This window comes from Schistocerca piceifrons, chromosome 2, assembly GCF_021461385.2.
Source record: "Schistocerca piceifrons isolate TAMUIC-IGC-003096 chromosome 2, iqSchPice1.1, whole genome shotgun sequence".
NCBI classification, from domain to species: Eukaryota; Metazoa; Arthropoda; class Insecta; order Orthoptera; family Acrididae; genus Schistocerca; species Schistocerca piceifrons.
Window position 1 is genome coordinate 867850625 of NC_060139.1, and position 23127 is coordinate 867873751.

The 23127-nt window shown below is 42.9% G+C and overlaps 1 protein-coding gene across 2 annotated transcripts in view; it reads right to left on the bottom strand.

Annotated features, from left to right (window-relative positions):
- LOC124776232 (chromosome transmission fidelity protein 18 homolog) overlaps positions 1–23127 on the bottom strand; it is a 490396-nt gene that overhangs the window by 315707 nt on the left and 151562 nt on the right. For both annotated transcript variants that reach the window (XM_047251092.1, XM_047251091.1), the window contains exon 16: positions 6696–6845. In XM_047251092.1, coding sequence (XP_047107048.1) covers positions 6696–6845 — 150 coding nt within the window. The remainder of the gene's footprint in view (positions 1–6695; positions 6846–23127) is intronic.

Here is a 23127-nt window from a genome sequence, read left to right on the forward strand (position 1 = left end):
CCAGAATTGTTGAGTCGTTCAGTACGATCCAGAGACAAAACGCCAAAGTTCGCAATGGTGCTCAAAGGGATCACCCACCCAGACCAAAAAAAGCTCGCATGTCAAAGTCAAAAGTGAAATGTATGCTTGTGTGCTTCTTTGATTCCAAGGGAACTGTTCATAAAGAGTGGGTGCCTCCTAGACAAACAGTTAACCACCCTATACCTACAAAGAAATTTTAGAAAGACTTCGTAAAAGAGTTCTTCGTGTCCGTGCCAACATTGCTGATAACTGGATTCTGCGCCGCGACAATGCGCCATTTTCAGGCAACACAAGATGTCTAAAAAGCTGTGACGAGGGTCTTGGAGGATGTTACTGAAGATGAGTTCCAGAAATGTTATCATCAACGGCAGAAGCACTGGAAAAAGTGTGTGCAATCGGAATGGAACTACTTTGAAGGAGACAACACTAAAGTTGACAAAAACGGTAAGCAACATTTTTTTCACATCAGTCTCATTATTTTACTGTCGCACATCGTATTCCCCAGGTGACATATGTCGTCATCGGATCAAAATCGACGTCGTCTTTCCAGGTTAACTATTTTTTTCCCCCCCCGCAGTGTATATACAAGTCCTGTTCGTTCGATTTTTGATACGCTTTTCGATCACAACTACGCTACGCGCAGAGCGAGCGAGGGAAAGTAGAACATGAAGATCAGCCGAACCAACCCGCTCCCGCCACACCGCTCTCACGCGTCACTTCCGCATGACTTGTGAGACAGAAGGGCAAAGGAGAATTACAATGGTCCAGTCACGTTAATGTGACCACTGCCTGTATTGGACATCAACGTGGAATAACCACTCACAGACGGCAGGCGGTAAGACTAACAGTGGAGGGTATACGAAGCATGTCAGGGGAACGCGGAAAACAGTGCAGTCGTTGTCGTAATGCGGAAACGCATCGATTTATCTGACGTCCATTGGCCTTCGGGCCATGGGTGGTAGCATTTCCGAAACCAATATGTTTCTAAGCTGTTCGTGTGCCGCTGTGGTTGAAGGATACCATGCAGGACAGAATGGCACTATCCAAAAACCGGCACCGAGGCAAATGTGGTGCATCGCGGGCCATAAATGACAGGGGTGAACTGTGGTGTCACCGCCAGACACCACACTTGCTAGGTGGTAGCCTTTAAATCGGCCGCGGTCCATTAGTATACGTCGGTCCCGCGTGTCGCCACTGTCAGTGATTGCAGACCGAGCGCCGCCACACGGCAGGTCTAGAGAGACGTCCTAGCACTCGCCCCCAGTTGTACAGCAGACTTTGCTAGCGATGCTACACTGACAAATGCGCTCTCATTTGCCGAGACGATAGTTAGCATAGCCTTCAGCTACGTCATTTGCTACGACCTAGCAAGGCGCCATTACCAGTTTATATTGAGATTGTAAAACATGTACCGTCAAGAGCGATGTACACCAATTATGGATTAAAGTTACGTATTCCAAAATCTTCGTACTTTATTTGCAATTATCAAGACACTGTCCTGTTCCAGACCTCACGCCAGTCTGCGTGAGCTTAAACGCGTGCCTTTCGGCTACCTCCGAGTGGCTTGGCTGTCTCGCCAAGTCACTACATGAACGACGACCGGGAGTTGAGTATGGGCAAACAGGCCTGCACCTGTTGAGGGACTGACTGCCCAAACGAACAAAGGGGTTAACAACAACGTCTCCTCAACGCCGTTCAACGAACGTAGTTACGAAAGGGCCCCAGCAGCAGGCGCCTGGTTCACGCATTCGTGCAGAGTACTGTTCATCGGCGACGAAAGTTGAAATTTGCACACCAATACCGTAACTGAACAAATGGACTTCTCAGATGAATCACGTTTTTTGGTCCATCACAGAAGTGGTCACTGGCATGAAACGTCTGAAAGTAAACTCCCTGCAACAATCATCAGAAGGGTCCAGGATTTAGGAGGGAGCGTTATGGTCTGGGGAGTGTTTTCATGGCATTCCTGGGTTATCTCGTCATTCTGCAAAGCACAAGGGATTGACCCAAGTATGCATCTATCCTTGAGGATCATGTCATCCACTACACGCAGTGAGCCATGCACGACTCGTGATCATGCCGTTGATTGCTTGAAATCTTGTCTTTGCGGTACTGCTGTCTCATTTCTTATTCGATTTACTGGCGTCACTAAGTTGCTGACTTGCCTGTCCGTGACTGGCAGCAGCAGAGCTTATCGAGACGAGCAGTGTCGTACTATCTTTGGAGCAACCGCTAGTATTTCCGTGTCATCGCATGTCGGGGAGTTGAGTCGGGACGGAGTAGCAGTGAGGTCCAGACTCGCTCGACCGTTGCCGACACACTTGACTAGAGAGGGGACTACCTTGGTTGGCCGCTCGGTCGGTCGCCTCATCGGGCAACGTGTATTTGGTTGCCGACCATTTCTGGGTTCTCCGTGTGTGTCGATTTGTGATTGGTCCTTGTTGTTTCACAGTGACTGGTTTTAGTATTGTTCGGATTGTGAGGCACTAGCTGCGAGAGCTATAAAGTTCGTTGCCCACCGAACCTGGACACTGAAGTTGAGTGATCAAGTAACCTGTTATAAAACCTCAGCTGCTGTGATATCTCTTCATTCGTTGTCGGTTGTTGCTTCCTGGGCCGTTCTGGCTAGTAGCAACGTATGGTGTGTTGGAGTCAGCGAAATTTTGCAGCCCTCTTCCTGTGTGGTCTTTAACTATTAAATTGGTTGTTACTTATCAGTGAAGTGCTCCAGCGGTATCTTCTACCTTGTGGCCGTGAACACCCCAGTTACCTGCTCTGTTCGTTAGCGTAGCTTTCCGGCAGTGTGTTTTTCCTCACTGTGTTGATGCTGTCCGACATGGCGTGTAGTTCGACAGCCTTTTAGCTGTTTGTTCGTAGTTTTTTGTTGAGAGTGGTTATTGTGCCTTGGCTGTTCATAGACGCCGATTCTGAAGACATAGTGCGGTTGGTATCTTCGTCCTTGGCTGATATTGGTCGGGCGGAAGCGAATTGATTATGTTCTTGGTCGATCCTTCAGCTGTCCCTGCGTCGGGTTGCCAACCGATTATTTAGCCTTACTCTTAGCTGCCTGTCTCACCTCACCTTACATTAGAGCTACCTCCTCAGGCAGACCCTTTGAACACTTCTGAGCACCACGGTTCTGTTGGTTTTAGATCTTGATTTTCATTTTAGTCTGATGTACTGTGCAAGGCTTTCAGCCATCTATTAATTTAATTGTTTTTATTTTAAGATAAGGCCTTCAGCTGACTTAAGGTTTGGAGATTGATTTGTTTAATAACTAAAATTTTGAAAGTTTGTTCTATCTGAAATTCTTGTTATCCAGGCCCTAAGTCCTGAGTTGTTTAATGTCCAGTGCGTGGCCTTCAGCCGAGTATTTACGTGAAATATTTTTTTTAAGTAAGGCCTTCAGCCATGTGTATTCTTTACAGCAATTTTTATAACTTGTGTTTGGGCCTTCAGCCATTCTTGTTTTCGGTGTGGTTTTGGGCCTTCAGCCCAGGAGGCATCACAAGTTTTCTTAACTAGGCCTTCAGCCGTATTGTTTTAATTTGATCCTTTTAAGGCAATGTGTAATTAAGTGGTTCTTAGCAAAATAAAAGTCTATGTGTTTTGTGCAACTAACAGTGACTGATTACGGCCCCCCTCCACAACCATAACCTGATCCGCTCTATCCTGCGACACCAGATTTCACGCAATTTGTTTTTCGTCGTCACAATGGTATCCACCAGCAGGGCAATGCAAAATGTCACACAACTCGCAGTGCACATGCGTGGATCAAAGAGCACCAGGATGAGTTTACCGTATCCCCTGGCGATCAGACTCCTCGGATTCAAACGCAGTCAAGAATCTGTGGGACCAACAAGATCGGGCTGTTCGCGCTGTTGATCCTCAAACATCCCCGCAGGTACCTTCAAACTCACTGACGCTTTTTCTACATGTCTCGCAGCGGTCCACGCTGCAGAGGGTGGTTATATCCAGGCTTTTGACAGCTGGGGAGAGTAATGTGGCTGGGCAGTGTACTAATCTGCGCTGCACCTTCGCTAGGTTTTATCAGTGAGCGGCGTAACTGAAAGACTGGGCAAAACTTTTGTCCAATCTAAGTTCCTCGGAACTTTAAGGTGACTATCACAGACACTTCAAAATCAGGTGGAAGAATTTCGGGGAAAGATGAATAATATGCACACAATTACCGAAGACTACTTAAAATGTGATTCCAATTAAAGCACTTTGAGTGATGACATCAGCTCATGTTGCTATGGGGATAACAAACAGCAGAAACTACAGATATTTTGTTTAGAAGGAAACCAAGCTGGACGACAATCTCTTTGGTCAGTCACAAGTTTTTACGAAACTAATGAAAAAAACATGTGACTGAAATGCACAAAGTTACTGAATATCTGTTCGTTTATCGTCCCAGAAGAATTGATAACTTTATTTTATTTAATAAAGAACTTTTAGTTTATTTTGACATAAGATTATCTTAGTGAGAACACTGAGCAACAAGAAGACTGACAACTTAGTTGCAATCATAAGTTCCAAATAACAAGGCTGTTTAGTGATTGTTTTTAAGATAAATCTCACAAAAAACTGACTAATTGATTATTAATAAACAAGTGAACGTACCAAATTGATTATTTCGATTTGAAATACGTTGTCCAGCTTTTGGGACTAAATGACCGCTTTTTTACTTTCGGATCTGGCAATCCTAATTGCGGTAGTTACGCAGAGATGAAGAGACTTTTGCGGGAGAGACAGTTTTCGGAATGAGGACCACAACGAAATCAGCCGCCACGATCAACAGATTTAACACTTATGCGCTTCTTTCTGTGGTTTTTTTTCAGAAGTCTCAGATTTTCGCGACCAAGCCCACGACCACCCACGCACTAAAGGCCGAAACTGAAAACCGTATCAACGGAACACCAATGTCTACTCCTCGATAAACTATGATATCTCCAACCTGTCCAGGAAATTCCTCATTTATTGTTATATAATCTATAATAGATCTATATCCTCTTGCTGACCAAGAAAATTTGTGTATGTCTTTCTCCCTAAATAAACTATTGATAATTTATAAATAATTAAAGGTAGAAAAATCGCTGAGTGTTTTTCGGTTTTCATTACATACGTTCTCTCCAAATGGGACAACTGTTTTTCGAATTGGTATTTTTCCAATTCTAAAACTGAGATCTCCCATAGGTAAAATCCGATTATTACTGTAACTGTTTAAGATCACTTGTAATTGTTTGTAAAAGCCCTTGAACTGGCGAATTTTTCCTTCTTCTGGGGCTTAAGTTCCTATTATTCGTAGAATTCCTCTTGGACCTTTAACTCCTGCTAGTACAGTTGCGTTCATTTACATATTCATAGTCTAGTATTTTATCTTCCTATCTTCTGTGAATATAGATGGGAACACCTTTACAGGCTCTTTGTTCCTGATTTGTTCCGCTGTGGAGCCTAATATAATAGTCACCATAGAGTTCCAAATGTTTTCTTCTTTGTTTGCGTGACTAGTACGAAATCTATTTCCTTTCTTTCGAAGGTTATCTAATTCTACTTCCTTACGAACAGTTCCCCTACCGTTAGTAGTGGCAAGTCTCCAAGCTTCATCATCCCATTTTCTCTTGTACTCATTTCTTGCCAATGTCGTATCCCGGTACTCCGTCCTATTTGCGAGGTCAGCCTGAGTACTGCATGCATGTTTATTAAGTCCCTGAATGGAGTAATTGCCTATCGCTGGTAAGACGGGTGATGGGACTACCATCCCTGAGCTTTACCAAATGGCTCTGAGCACTATGGGACGTAACATCTCAGGTCATCAGTCCCCTAGAACTTAGAACATCACACACATCCATGCCCGAGGCAGGATTCGAACCTGCGACCATAGCGGTCGCGCGGTTCCAGACTGAAGCGCCTAGAACCGCTCGGCCACCAGAGGACGGCGAGCTTTACCAGTCAAAGCTCCAAACTCACATATGTGAGAGTATGATACAGAATTTCCTCTTTACTCGTCGTTATGGTTACTTCAACATTCGGTCCTCAGAGCGTCGTCTGCTTGGCAGCGTACACCACTGGCACATCAGGTTGATAGCTGGATGAGATATGCTGTAATTCGCGTTATCATCCCATTGGTATCGAAAAAGAAATGAAGATATAAGGGAAGATTTAGGAATATATGAGATAAAAGAAAGAAATAGGTAAATAGAAGAAAATGGAAGGAACATGTGGACCGTCTGGGTGGAGAAAGATTCCTGGCAAATGCCCTAAATTATAAATGCAATGGAAGGAGGACTGTAGGAAGACAATAGAAGAGGCAATCTGTCCCATGCATGCAGTGAAGAATAATAATGAAACACCACGTCATTCATGCAAAACTATTACAGAAAATTTCGGCAGAGGAGTGCGCTTCTGCCACGCAAGGTGTGGCGGCCAGTTACCAGATGTTTTGTTTAATACGTAAATCTTAAATGTCTACATTGCAAATCAATAAACATCACAATTCTTTGTCACAGAAAAACATCTTTTATCTACAATTAAGATCTTGCGCTCTTATTGTGACATGTGACAGGCACGTGATGATGACAGAATTCAGCCGAAATCGCGACGTGCCAATAACAATTGGAAAATAGGCGCTACCGTATCTGGAAAAGCGTTATTTTATAATGTGACTCACTCACCGGCCTGAGCCTAGGCACGATGATGCGTAGCAGGTGAGGCAGCGTGTCCAAGAGCAGCGTGTCCGCTTTGTAGTGGGCGCGCACCTTCACGTCCATGCCGCGCATCATCTCGGACACCAGCTGACGCGTCCTCGCCTCCTTCACGGACGCCTGCAATCAAAACATGGCGGCGTTTCTGAAACCAACAAACACTACGACGTTTCCGTCAGAAATGACACGTTCAAATCCCCCACAGAGACTGCCTTCAGCACAAGCAAGCCAGCCTGATAAAACTCGCGCACGCCAGTGTAGCGTTGGGGGCCAGTGGCTAGGATAAAGCCGTCGGCACATGACAGCGCTTTCGAACGTCGACCTTAAGCGTTACGAGTTCAACGTGCTGCTGAAAGCTCAAGAACGATGCAACTTTTGCGTATGACGTGTCCTCAACGTGGTATACGCGACTGCAGCGCGATCCAGCCGTAGTTGTCAGCTGTATCTGCCCGCACATCACACTGTTTACAAACTGGACTGGCGTAAAATTCCTACGTTACTTCAATGAAAACACACGTTTGCTCCCTAGCCCATACGCTAGTCATGTTGTTCTATCTGTGGTACACATAAAAAGTTCAATATCTATGGGCAAGTCATAAGACAAAAGGAAAGTACCATGTCCAGTCAACAAGGACATCGGCTTATAAAAGGTAAATTACAAATCCTTCGATACAAATTCACAATAGTTCTCCATATACCATAAAAATTATTTCATCATTCTCACTTTTCTGCAAAATCCTAAGGTCAAACTTTCTTGTTCCTATACAGCAACAAAATCCTTAGAACAAGCGAAATGTGTTGTTGTTGTTGTTGTTGTGGTCTTCAGTCCTGAGACTGGTTTGATGCAGCTCTCCATGCTACTCTATCCTGTGCAAGCTTATTCATCTAATATTAAAATTAAAACAAGAAAGTGCAAAATTTCTTAACTGCAAGTACTGCAAGCTGCCTTGTAGATTACGCCAATCAAACAAACTCACTCCACGGGAAGAGCGCACTTACATTTACATCACATCGAATATTATCGAACATCGTTTCAATAAACTAATAAGAAAGTATCCCAACGTATTAGAAAACGCGAATGCTAGCAACAAAATATTACGATCCAGGGAGACGCGAACCAGTAACACAACACCCGATACCTTAAAATTCTGCAACTCTACACATCTCGCTATACCGACCACAGCGTTAAACGACCATACTTTGCGTATTACCGTTTTCTGAAAGCTTTAATCGTAAATATGTAGTTAACTGACATTTAACTATAATAAACTGAACCAAGAACCGATGTCTTATGGATTCTCTGTATGCCGTTTCATAATACGCAAGTTACAATAACTCTGTAACCACCAATATGAAATTTCCTGTCATTTTCTTACAACAAACCATACAATTAACGACAGATTTTCGAAAGATCCGCTATTAGCCCATATTTAGAAACGGCATATATACATATGGGTGTCAACTGAAAGCCAATACGGCGTCTCGCGGCTCTGTACTGAAGAGAGGTGGCCTGCATGTGACGTAAGCGGCGTTCTTCAATAGCACTGGTTAACGTTCAAACGCACGTTCAGAATACGTCATGCTACACACTGCTCTGCTTGTTCAGAAGGACTCCCCAAAGTGCGTTTTCCACGACATGGCGTCAGAAACTCGGCACATCCTACATTCGAATGCACGGTAAGCGTGCCGACGGCTTATCTACGTTTGGAGAAGCAAGCGTATGCAGCAGCCTCCGAACAGCTAAACACATGAATATAATATTTAAAAACGTTCACAATTTAGAAATCCAAAACTCATGGAAAGTTGGAGGAACCATAAAAAGACGCCACAGTGATGTACAGGGTGATACTGTGATGATGATACTAACTTTCAGGGGTGACGGAGAGGATAAATGTATCAATCTGAGGTTGGGGTTCCTGGTCGGGAAACGACTGAGTCGAAAGTTATCTGCGTAAATCGTTCTGATACCTGTGACAGCGAAATACACATACCGGTACTATCCTTGCTGACAAGGGGAGGGGCTGACATGTGAGTCACTCATTTTGATCAAGTTTTGCAAAGACTATCTATATTGAAAATATAGATACTCGTGTATCGGTTTTTTGCTACACACTAACTAGTTTTTGAAAAAATCGAGATCAGGGTTGATGAAGCAAAATCCTATTTTCAATGCTATGCATCGAAAGATCGCCTAAAAACCAATATTTTTTATTAATATAATATGGGGTCCAAAGTAAATAACGTTCCAGTATCCCATGATATTCTGATAATCAGAATACTTTCCTTCGCCCTTTTTAAAAAAATAAAACATCGGAAGGTGTGATTAATAATCAAGTAAGTATACATAATGGATTGACAGTTATTTTCACCACGATACACAGTAAAAAATACGCCCAAAGCCAATTACTGCGTAATCCCAACTCACCGTCTACTCGTCAGCGTTCTTGCGATCAGTGGGGTCAAACTTAAGCACAGAAATAGGCGAAACATAAATGTTTCTCGGACAAAGCGCAACACGCGAATAAAATCCCACCGCACTGACCTGTTTTCCGGTACGTTGTTCCTTGAAAACATATCTGATTCACGTTGTTTAAAACACATGTATCATATATCAGTTTGGATGTGTACAAAGCATACAAAAGCTTACCTTGAAAGACAGGCGCTGACAACCGATTATGGACCAATGTGTGAATTTTGATAGCATCCAACATATCTTCTAATTCTCTGATGTACTACGATGTTGCATGATTTTTAACTCGTGTGAGGAAATTCTTTACCTACCGGAAAAAAACAATGTGACGCGGTTGATAAAGAGAGGCAAATTTCGGTGGTATCACTTTCACGGTGCAGGTCGGTTGAGTATTATTATCTACGAAAGGTCTATCGTAGCGAGTCATGTACCACGACGGAAACAACTGTGAGTACATTATACACACTTATTTGATTATTAATCACACTTCCCGATGTTTTACTTAAAAAAGGCAAAGAAAGGTATTCCCGATACCAGAATATTAGCAGATAAACCGAAAAAATACCAAATGAAAAAAGCTACCACCAAGAATCTAACACGGACCAGCAGTTTCGTTGCCGACCTCGCTCTACTATAAACGTAGATTGATGAGTAGCTACAGCGTGGAAACACGAAAAGTCAACAACTTTAACATTATTAACTTTGCATCCAATATATTTTTTTAAATTTTTCTTTTTAGACGACCTTTCGACGCAAAACATTGAAATACGATTTTCTGTCATCAACTTTAATCTTGATTTTTTTTTTCAAACACTAGGAAGTGTCTAGCAAAAAGCCAAAACACGTGTCTCTTTATTTTCAATATAGATCTTCCTTGAAAAACTTGATAAAAATCGGTGACCCATATGAAAGACATTCTTCTTGTGACGTTGAAGCGTAGGGAACATTCATAGGCGGTAGTATGGACCAAAAAATAAAAAGTAAAGTAAACATGGGCTCTAAAATGCATATCTTAAGACCTACGAGCACTTGGTCATCTTTGTTACTGTGAAACATACTCTTCTACCGAATTTTTGTTTTCGTCTTGGCACATACCAGCACTCTTTAAGTTGCCTCCCTAAAGTCTTAGCAACAAAAGCACCGGTACATGTAGTATTCCACTGTCAGAAGTATCAGAACGATTTTCGCTGAGGGTTTCCGTCGGTCGTTTTCAAACCAGGGTCCCTCACTACAAACTTATGCTTTATCCTTCCCCATCAAGTTTGTAACCTCATCACTGAATCACACTGTATAAATTTGTAATAAATACAATTTAGTAATAAATTGGGCTCGTATTGTGAAACCAACCACCCAAGAGAATTTACAAAGATCCAAGAAGTTTAATTCCTAGATTTAACGATACCAGTCGACGGAGTAGAGAGTTACCAAGCTAACTTTGAGTGTATCTTATGAGGATGCCGTTTTACGTTAACCACATTAGGGTAATATAAGCCTGCTTCTGTTTTAATCGCGTATGTTTCATCACATTTTAAGCTCGTCTTTCCTATATACGAATTATCCTAGTGGGAATGATCAATATTCAGGTATGTAGCAGTAATGATCATTCGGGGAAAACCTAGTAAACATGAGCTCTAAAGTGCATACCTTCAAAACCATGAGCACTACATCTCTGATACTGCGAAACAAATCTCTTCTATTGAACAAGTGCTCACAGCTCTTGAGGTATGGATTTTAGAGCCAAAGATTTTTTTTTTTTTTTTTTTTTTTTTTTTTTTTTTTTTTTTGCTTCAAATGGTCATTCCTGCCACATCCCTGAATATTGACCATTGCTCCTGGGACACATTGTATATAAAATTAGTACCTTTTCATTATTGTATATTTTGTTGTCTACTAGTGTACATCGTCTATCAGTTGTATTTGACTTCCCTTCTCCTGACGTATCTGAAGATGATCAGTATGACGCGAAATCGATAGTCTGATGATAATTTGTGATAATAAAAAAAGTAAGTCGTTGTTCTTTTAGGACTACTTCCATTTAAATGGAAATGAACGTATGGCATCGTCGGCCGGGAGGCACCATTCGGGTAAGTTCGGCCGCCAAGTTCAAGTCTTATTTCATTTGACGCCACATTGGGCGACTTGCGCACCGGTGATGAGGACAACACAACACCCAGTCCACGAACGGAGAAAATCTCCAACCCGGCCGGGAATCGAACCCGGGCCCGTTTGCATCGGAGACAAGCACGTTTCCACCGAGCTAAGCAGGCGGACCTATTTCCATTCACTGTTATTCGAAAAGAGTTGTTAAAATCGCAGAGAAAATCTACACTGTTTCAGTGACGCAAGTAACCGCGTGGTTAACGAAAGAGCATGTTCACCATGGACTGACGATCGTTTCTTAAAACCGGCACAGTCTGCGTCAGTACGTCGGTATTACACGACTAAACCGCACTATACTCGCACTCCTCTGTATTCGCTGCGGTAATGCACTTCGAATTCATTTCATTCAGGTGCGACAATTGAGGGGTTTGTGTTTGTACTCCTCTATTTCAACCGCTATAGTAAATTAATTTTTTATTGATTACAATTTATTTTACATACACCTGAAAAACGAACTGTCAAAAATTTTCTTCCGTTATGATCAATAACTAACCACTAATACACTTTGAAACATATACGTTCCACCAGACACAAATTATGTAAAAGCCAGCAGAATTGCCTAGTATGTAGTAATGTCTCAAAACAGTCTCTGCGATGATAAGAAAACACATTTAGTTACTTCAGAGGTTCTTGGAACATAGCTGATGATTTAACCCGATTTTTATGGAACTGATGCACTGCGTCAGCTATGAACACGAGCTTGATCGCTCACAGAAAACGATACGTGCGTACGACACATTTAACTGGAAGTCCCTTTCGGGGAAGTTCGACGCCTGGTGCAAGTCTGTTTATTTGACGTCACTTCGGCAATCTGCGCATCAATGATGATGACATAATGAAGATGACAACACAAACCATCTGGAACGCAGAGACTCCTCGACTGGCGGGGAATAGAACCCGAGGTCCCGCGATCGACAATCAGCAACGCTAAACACTAGGACATTAGTTGCTGACGATCGCTCACAACCTTCTGTACGTCTACCCGACGGTCCACTGTAATTTTTTTTCCAAATTCTGAAAGCTTCTCGCTAAATGGTAGCACTAGACAGGTATAGGAGACCATTGTCCCAACGCTCAAAACTCCTCATTACTCTAGTGGCACACAGTAATGTAGTCCACCAACCAAGAAAGTGCTCAAACCGACAACTTATCCAAAATTTAAGTAACACTTCTTCAGTTAAAATTATTGGGATATCATTGAAATCGGCAGGTAGAGTTGTAACTTAACACAAAATGATCAATAATACGCTTGTATTCATTCAGCTAAGATGTTTTAATTTACAGTATTTCGTAAAAAAAAAAGGTTAAAATTGGTCTGAGCACTATGGGAATCAACATCTGAGGTCATCAGTCCCCTAGAACTTAGAACTACTTAAACCTAACTAACTTAAGGACATCACACACATCCAGGCCCGAGGCAGGATTCGAACCTGCGAGCGTAGCGGTCGCGCGGTTCCAGACTGAAGCGCTTCGAACCGCTCGGTCACACCGGCCGGCTACAGTATTTCAGACAGTGGTATTACGATATGACACGCCCAGTTATTCAGTTTGTCGTTGAGACACTAAAGCCCTCTCTCCATTACAACAGTTATCTCTAGTTTATTGAAAATTTGAAAAAGCAAATCACAGAAGACAGGAAGAGTGTAACTAACAAGGGACAAATGTGCATACGAAAAAGCATATAAATCGTAAGTATGTAAGCAGACTTTCTCGACAACTAAAGTGCGCGTCATATATCTTGGCGGCCGAGTTTAGGTTTGTTCTGCGCATTTGACATCACAAAACATAGTCAGCCAATGAACAGAGAACAACGTTGCCACATCTCGACTGCAGTGCAGAGCACGGACGAGTGTCTTCAGTTTTAGAAACGTTCAGTCATAAATAAAGTAATAGAACAAAAGCAATGTCTTGATAGCAGACTTTCTTTTATAGAAAGTTTGGAAAAAGCATTCTTTATACAAATTGATTCATATTCTATTAATTAAACCAAACAAGCAATAAGACTCCTCATTCAGGCGATAGCAAGGAAAGGTGTTTGTTTCAATCTCACGAACTGCTTTTTCGCAATAAACAACAGCGGTAATTGTTTATTTCCTATCGTACTTCGACGAAGCGTGAGTAATTCATAGTCATACCAACAGTGTTTATAAGTAGTTGCGTGAGGTGTTAGAGTCCTTATGGAGTTATACTGTCTGAGGTGGTGAGATAGCGGAACGGTTAAGGGTCGCCGGCACGGTAGCTCAGCGTGTTCGGTCAGAGGATTAGCTGCCCTCTGTAATAATAAAACTGAGTTAATCGATCAACAACGAACTTAAACGGATGTCTTACGACGTCCGCCCCGCGTCCCGAGCAGATGCAACGAACAAAAGCGAAAACAATGAGATTTAAAAAAAAAAAAAAAAAAAATGTGTTGGGCTGCCAAGTGAAAGGTTAAGAGTTCAAACCTTGTGCAGTGCTCAATATTTTCTTTATTTAAAAACAATATTGGAGTAGCTTACTTCACGAATTTTATTCGTTTGTATGAAATTTCTAGTGCTTTGCCTCTTCATTAACTTTTTCGCTGCTGCAGACACGTGCTCCCCGCATTCCGCGCTGTGCGCGGTTTTGTCATCACTGCACTTCTCGCCTGTGCAGACACATGGTTGGTGTTCCCACTGCTTTGACACACTTATCATTCGATTTCCAAAAACTATTTGGCCAAAAAATTTGATTATTACACGTCTTCTTGACTGATACCTTCCCCCCATAAATGACTTAATTTTGTTTTGATGTGCAGCATTAAATGTAGTAAACCATTGCACGAAATTTTGAAGAGTTTGCAGAGGTAAAAGTCCATAGCGTATACTTTCCGTATGGTCGATTTTAGTTGCCACAATGTTGAGAATGAAATGGGGACAAGATACCTAAATTTCATATAATATTTACTGTATAACAATATCTCAATTAATTTAAGTACCACATAGGTGTCGTATGTAATATTGAGAAATATTCCGTCTTTCGCGACTGTAATAAAAGTTTTATTTACACACGGCGCGTTTGGCTTTATTTTAAAGCACTTCCATCGGTGAAAGGTATGGCACATACACAATGGTATTCATGTTCTATTTCTTGTTTTTGTTCCACAGTCGCAGTTTTACCAATGGTATTGAAATATATTCCTCTTCTGCAACTGTAATAAGCGACTTATTTAGACCAGACGCGTTTCTCTCTTTTGGAGCATCATGTATTTTGTGTCCTCCATTGCCAAGTCACCTTTCCTAGTTTTGTGCTGCGGTAGCACAATATTCAACGTTCGTGTTGGCTCATCAGTGTTTTAGCAAATAAATGCTGTTTGTATGTGCCACACACAAAATTATATTTGACATAGCTCTGAGCACTTCACTGACAGACGGTATATTCAAGTCCTAATGTTTTTGTAAGTCCACAGTTTTGTTTAATGTATTTTGTCTACTTCCTTTTGATTGATTGAAGTGCTTTAAAATAAAGCCAAACGTGCCCAGTGTAAGTAAAACTTTTGTTACAGTCGTGAAAGGTGGAATATTCCTCAATATTACATACGACACTTATGTGGTACTTAAATTAAATGAAATGTATAGGTATCTTGTCCACATTTCATTCTCAACATTGTGGCAACTAAAATCGACCATCCGGAAAGTATACTCTATGGACTTTTACCTCTGCAAACTCTTCAAAATTTCGTGCAATGGTTTACTATATTTAATGCTGCGTAATAACTGCGTTGAACATCGAAACAAAATTAAGTCATTTATGGGGGGAAGGTATCAGTCAAGAAGATGTGTAAAAATCAAATTTTTGGGCCACATAGTTTTTGTGGAATCGAATGATAAGAGTGTCAAAGCAGTCGGAACACGATGTGTCTGCACAGGAGAGCAGTGCAGTGACAAAATCGCTCACAGCGCGGAATGCGGGGAGCACGTCTGTGTAGCAGCGAAAGGGTTAATGCGGCCGTGGTGGCTTTACTTCACGAACTGCGCGCTCCCCCCCTAAACGTAAGCTTGCGAACTGTGCTATACTACGGCGCTGCTTCTATTGGCGCACACAACTGGCAACGCAGCAATCTCCCGCGTCTGGGCGGGCATGCGCGAGCCGCCAAGATAAAAGAATTGAACTATAGCAATGCATACTTTTTATCGGGAAATCAGCCGAGCGGCGTTTCGACAGGTTTTTTACTCGTCAACTTCTGCGTATTTTCGCCAGAAGATGATAAGCAAAAACTTGCTGAAATGTCGCGCGGAACGGTATTATTGGTCGACTTATTTCCCTAGAAGAATTCATCAGCATAAAACCTAAGGGTCACGAAGTCAGATTTGTATGCATTCAATTACGTATTATGGACAAAGTTTGGAAGTCGGATCGCTGGCCGTATAAAGCCCTAAAGAGCCTTCTTCTGTAAGTGCTAAAGGCACCACAGTGACATTTTGGTGAAGCAGCGTTTCCCTACCAGTACAATGAGACAGACAACTCTGACGTAGTTTGTTCTTATCCTGTTGAGAGTGGTCTGTATTCTACAGTGTGAGTCAAAACTTCGAGGTTCCACAGTGACACAGAGAAACGTATGCAGGGTGGTCAAAACAAGAAATAACTGTTACGGAAAAAATTCGAAATCGCAACCTTGTTCTGTTTAAGGAAACCAAACGTAGAACACGTTTGCCGACACTGTCTCTGGTGGGCCGTTCGAATCTGTGCGTGCAACGGCTCGAGTGGCTAACTTCAAATCTAATTAGCTCGGAAACGGCGCAACGCAGATTTTTTTTTTTTCTAAACAACAGTTTCTCAGCGCACAATATCCTGCAACATATTTATGAGCTTTACAGACATTTTCTCACCACCCTACATACATTATTACGGAAGCATATACAGGGTGGTCCATTGATCGTCACCGGGCCAAATATCTCCCGAAATAAGCGCAAAAAGTAAAAACTACAAAGACGAAACTTGTCGAGCTTGAAGGGGAAAACCAGATGGCGCTATGGGTGGCCCACTAGATGGCGCTGCCATAGGTCAAACGGATATCAACTGCGTTTTCTTTAAATAGGAACCCCCATTTTTATTACATATTCCTGTAGTACGTAAAGAAATATGGATGTTTTAGATGGACCACTTTTTTCGCTTTGTGATAGATGGCGCTGTAACAGTCACAAACATATGGCTCTCAATTTTAGACGAACAGTTGGTAACAGGTAGGTTTTTTAAATTAAAATACAGAACGTAGGTACGGCTGAAGATTTAATTTCGGTTGTTCCAATGTGATACATGTACTTTTGTGAACTTATCATTTCTGAGAACGCATGCTCTTACTGCGTGATCACCTATAAATACCACATTAATGCAATAAATGCTCAAAATGATGTCCGTCAACCTCAATCCATTTGGCAATACGTACAACGACATTCCTCTCAACAGTGAGTAGTTCGCCTTCCGTAATGTTCGCATATGCATTGACAACGCGCTGACGCATGTTGTCAGGCGTTGTCGGTGGATCACGATAGCAAATATCTTTCAACTTCCCCACAGAAAGAAATCCGGGGACGTCAGATCCGGTGAACGTGCGGGCCATGGTGGGGTGCTACGACGACCAATCCACCTGTCATGAAATATGCTAGTCAATACCGCTTCAACCGCACGCGAGCTATGTGCCGGACATCTATCATGTTGGAAGTACATCGCCATTCTGTCATGCAGTGAAACATCGTGTAGTAACATCGGAAGAACATTACGTAGGAAATCAGCATACATTTGACCATTTAGATTGCCATCGATAAAATGGGGGCCAATTACCCTTCCTCTCATAATACCGAACCATACATTAACCCGCCAAGGTCGCTGATGTTCTACTTGTCGCAGCCACCGTGGAATTTCCGTTGCCCAATAGTGCATATTATGCCCGTTTACGTTACCGCTGTTGGTTAATGACGCTTCGTCGCTAAATAGAACGCGTGCAAAAAATCTGTCATCGTGCCGGATTTATCTTGTGCCCAGTGGCAGAACTGTACACGACATTCAAAGTCGTCGCCATGCGATTCCTGGTGCATAGAAATATGAGACAGGTGCAATCGACGTTGATGTAGCATTCTCAACACCGACGTTTTTGAGATTCCCGATTCTCGCCCAATTTGTCTGCTACTGATATGCGGATTAGCCGCGACAGCACCTACTTGTGCATCATCATTTGTTGCAGGTCGTGGTTGATGTTTCTCATGTGGCTGAACACTTCCTGTTTCCTTAAATAACGCAACTATCCGGCGAACGGTCCGGACACTTGGATGATGTCGTACAGGATACCGAGCAGCATACATAGCACACGCCTGTTGGGCATTTTCATCACAATAGCCATACATCAACACGATATCGACCTTTTTCGCAATTGGTAAACGGTCCATTTTAATTCGGGTAATGTATCACGAAGCAAATACCGCCCGCACTGGCGGAATGCCACGTGATACCATGCACTTATACGTTTGTGACTACTATAGTGCCATCTTTCAGAAAGCGAAAAACGTGGTCCAACTAAAACATTCATATGTCTTTACGTACTACACGAATATGTAAAAAAAAAATGCTATTTTAAAAAACGCAGTTGATATCCGTTTGACCTATGACAGCGCCATCTTGCGGGCCAACCATAGCGCCATCAGGTTTCCCCCTTCAAGCTAGACGAGTTTCGTTCTTTGTAATTTTTGCGTTTGATGCTTATTTCGTGAGATATTTGGCCCGGTCACTATCAGTGGACCAACCTATATATATACGGTAACAGTCCTCGCCAGTATGCAGGGTGAACCACGTACAGCTTGCACCGCAAATATTGGGAAAATGGGAAGTGCTATTGATGTGCGGTTTTCACAGAATCGAACGGAGTCGTACTGTTAGCCAGTCAACAGAGTGTAGTAACAATTAGAAAGTGTATTTCTGTGCGAACAGTCACTTTTTTAAATGGAGCAATGTCTATTGACACAACAAACTAAATCAGGGTAAATTAAAATGTCAATGGTGTTTGTTGCAGTATTCTAGTGTGAGTCGTTTACGAGATATCGTATTTTAAAAAGTTCCCACACCGACACTTGTACAATACCTATGGTAGCCCACACTAAAGAACAACAAAAGTGCATACGCTAGTTATGTGGATTCTGACAGCCGGCCGGAGTGGCCGTGCGGTTCTAGGCGCTACAGTCTGGAATCGCGAGACCGCTACGGTCGCCGGTTCGAATCCTGCCTCGGGCATGGATGTGTGTGATGTCCTTAGGTTAGTTAGGTTTAAGTTCTGATGACCTCAGAAGCTGAGTCCCATAGTGCTCAGTGCCATTTGAGCCTTTTTTTTTCTGACAGAAACGATACAATTGACCATCACACAGGTTGCGTTCGAAATGACCACCTGCAGCGGCAATACACGCTTCCAGTCTTGTACGGAACTGCTGCAGACGTTCTAGCATTTCAGTAAAGATGTCTGAGCACGCTGCAGTAATAAGTAGCTGCATATCATAGTTTATAGTTAGTACGAGTTTCGTATGTCCTTGTAGACAGAGTCTCTCAGCCTCCACCCCCCCCCCCCCCCCCAAAAAAAAAAAAAAAGTCTACAGCCATCAAATCAGGCGAACGGGCTGGCCAATGTACAACAGGTCTTCTGTGTCCAAACCAAAGATTTGGAAACAATTCTTGAAGACATAATGTAGTGATTTGTGCACTATGGGCTGGAGAGCCACCATGTTGGTACCACAAGTTCTTCATAGCCTGCAGAGGAATGTCTTCTAGCATCCGTGGAAGATGGCCCGTTAGGAGGCTGAGATAACTGTTCGCATTCAATGTTCCATCTACGAAAAACAGGCCTATGAGCTGATGGTATATCACACCAAACGTTTACAATCCATGGGCGCTGACGTTCCATCTGACGAAGCCAACGGAGATCGTCAACAGATTAGTAGTGCATGTTTCGGCAGTTTATATGACCATGATTGGTAAGTAGTTTTATCACTACACTAAGTTCTAGGGGACTGATGACCACAGAAGTTAAGTCCCATAGTGCTCAGAGCCATTTGAACCATTTTTTTATCACTAGATACGTGATACATCTGGAATATCCGTCTTAATGCCCATGCACAGAAGTTGGCACTATTCTCTTAATCGTTTCCACGTTGCTTTCGACTGGGAGAAATGCGATAGGGGTGGAGCCTATGTGGATGGAGAATGCATAGGACATTTGCCTGACTCATGCCACTTCCTCGTGCGACTGCGCGGGAACTAACATGCGGATCAATTGCAACAGCAGCAACAACATTAATTTCCCCCTCTTCTGTAGTCACTTGTTTCCTTCTGTTGCGTTGTCTAGGTGTTACGCTACCACTTTCACGTAACTGGTTGAAGGGAGTGATAAACAACTGCCGAAATGGTTGATCTCTACTGGAATATCCGACAGCATGCACAGTAGAAGAACGAAGTGCATTCTTCGTACACTCTCCACACAACATGAGCATTTTGGGTTTTTCGCATCGTCCGCTCACAACCTACTGCTCGGATTGTCACAAACTGAATAGTAAGTCGCAGTGCACTCAAGGAACACACCAGCACGCTGTAAGGAAACGTAACAGCATCGTACCAAGCAACTATGCAGGTTGAATGGCACAAACGAGCGTCGGTGTGCAAATTTTTCAAAATACGATAGTTCGTAAACGACTCGCACTAGACTCCCGCAACAAACACCACAGACATTATCATTTAACGTACTTTTAGTTTGTTAATGTAAATAGGCTTTGTTCCATTTTAAAAATGTGTACTTGTACCAAAAAATACTTTTTAAGTATTATTATAATCTGCTGATTGACTAACAATACGAACCCCTCACTACCAGTCCATTCTGCGAAACCACACATCAATAACACTTTCCATTTCCTGGATATCTGCGGTAGACGTTTAAGGTGATTCTCCCTCTATATAGACAAGGACTGTTCTCGCAATTTTTGGCAAGCTCCTGAAGTATTAAAATTGTCAAGACCTAGTTTGGAAGTTTTTAGGTAAAGGGGTTCTGTATCTCAGTCTGTCGATATCCACACATTTGAATAGTCTGTGAATTCGAAGCAAACGAATAGTTTCTAGTTTACTGTATTCTCTGAAAACAGCATGGTACTGGCATATTTGGTTCGGGTGAATGTGGCTGAACCAGTAAGTGGGCTTAGACATAATCGATGCAGACAGTATCCGCATGGTGCAGTTCAGTTGTAAGTCGACCTTATTCACATGGCCGTCATTGAGCTAAACTGGCGCACTAACTTCGGCAACAGAGTATACCAGACTCAGGGCTAAAATTCGTAGACTAGAGGCAGCGGTTCCCGACGTGAGGACAGAGTTTTTGCACAAGATTCGAAATGGTCTCCCTTAGATGTTACGCCCAGATTAGAAACGAAATATGATGAAGTTTCATTGCAGGGAAGAATGCCGTTCTCAAAATGTTCTGAAACTCTACGGTTGGAGGCGGAGGGTTTGTTGTTTACGTGGAGCTTTGTCACTTTTTTTTCCTAGGTTCAAGCCTCCTTTCGTAAAAGTTACCCTGCAAGTGTTTAAAACCTTCGAGGATATTTCCTCTGCAGTCCAGTGCCCTTGCGTCGGACGAGTACAGCCCATTCATCGGCGTACTGGATGTTTGATGTCTCTGTGAAGAACCGGGAATCGCAAGACAACTGGAGACGCTAGGCTCCAAGACCGGGAATAGTGAGGAAAGTTAAAATCAGACAAGAATTAATTTTTCAACATCTTGCGCGACATTTTCAATGTGGCAGGTATCACGGTCCGCTGAATTCCGCGACTTCTCACATATATATATATATATATATATATATATATATATATATATATATATATATATATATATATAAAGAAAAGAAAAAAAAACACCCTAACGGTGGCAGCAGTTCAGCAGTTGAAATTTTGCCCCTGTGTCACGACGATACAGAAGCTTTCATATGTGGACCGATGATGGGCGTATAACTATCAGCCCGAGAGAAAAGAGCAAAAAAATGGCTCTGAGCACTATGGGACTTAACAGCTCTGGTCATCAGTCCCCTAGAACTTAGAACTACTTAAACCTAACTAGCCTAAGGACATCACACACATCCATGCCCGAGGCAGGATTCGAACCTGCGACCGTAGCAGTCGCGCGGATCCGGACTGCGCGCCTAGAACCGCGAGACCACCGCGGCCGGCAAAAGAGCAAAAGAAGCACTGGATACATACAGATTCACATCCACCGAAGACTGCGAAGACGCAACTATCATCGAGCAAGGTACAGACGAGTGTTTTTTTTTTTTTTTTTTTTTTTTTTGGGGGGGGCTGCCACAGCTTTTTGTTAACAGATATTGCTCGATAGAGGCAAACCGTCACAGAAGCATTATCAACTAGGTCTCGTGACAAGATTAAAGGACGCTAGCAAGACGAAGCGTAGCGGGAAGCTGACCAAGAGTGTGTTTTTGCTTCGCGATAACAACGCAATTCATTCTGCACAAAGCTTTGTCTCACTCCTTTATCCTCCTGAGATGGCACCTAGTGATGAAGTAACCTCGGATGAAGTAACCTTCACGTGGCAGGTATTTCCAAAATGAAGTAGAGGTGATTATCGAGGTGAAACGATTCCCGGACAGCCAAATTGCACACTTCTACCATCAATGTCTACGCCAGGTCATCCATCGTTGGGAAAAAACGTGTCGCATTCAACGATGAATATTGGACGAAAGACTAGTATCACCACCCAATTCCACGGTTGCAACTTTATTTTTCGAGGCGATAATTAAAATTTGATGGTTACAATGTCTGTTTATACAATGCATCTTCACTCTCACTGACGATTACAGCTATTGCTAAATTGACTTCAGCTGTTTGTGACGCACGAAAATAGGTCTCAGGCCGGGACTCGAACCCGAATTTCCCGCTCATCGTGAACGGTCGCCTTAGTCACTTCCGCTACTCGACCACACCTCGAGGACGGATCCAAACCCCACGTGTCAGGTAGTCACAATCCTTAGGCTCGCACAATTCACGATTTCCGCACAGGGAGACAAATTTTATATCGTTATTTTAGCTCGTCGAGACAAAGATGCATCACTGATGGTAACAATGTCTCTGCTCATGCAGTGTCTGTATCTTCACTGTTCAATGTCCTTCAGACATGTTCACGTCCCGATCTGGCATAAACTTCCGTTTGTCGCAGATAGCTGACATCAATGCATAGTCGCAGAATTCGAATCTACTTCGTAATGTCTACCACAGCGGTTATCGTTAGCAACAGGGACTGTTCCTTCACAGAGGCATGCTGACATTGCCTGTTTCTTCAGAGATGCGTGCCTCTCTGAAGGCATTACAGTGTGAAGATACAGACAATGTACGCATACAGGCATTGTAACCATCAATGGTGTACCCACGTCTCGATAGGCGAAATCGACGTGTCATAGTTGTCTCCCTATGCGGGAATCACGAACCGTGCGAGCATAAGGCTTCGGCCAACGTGATACAAGGAAGTTTGGATCCGTCTTCGAGGCGTGCTCGGATAGCCGAAGTTGTTAAGGTTAACGTTCGCGATAAGCTGGAGAGCCAGGTTTGAGCCCTGGTCAGGCACACGTTTCCATGTGTCGCAAACAGCTGACTTCAACGCACAGTCGTAAAATGCGGATCTACTTCTTAAAGAAAATTTAAACTTTATGACTAACAGTAAGACGTACGCGCCTCTATATACAGCGTGTGTAAGTGGAGCGCCTTTTCATGAGGCACATTAGG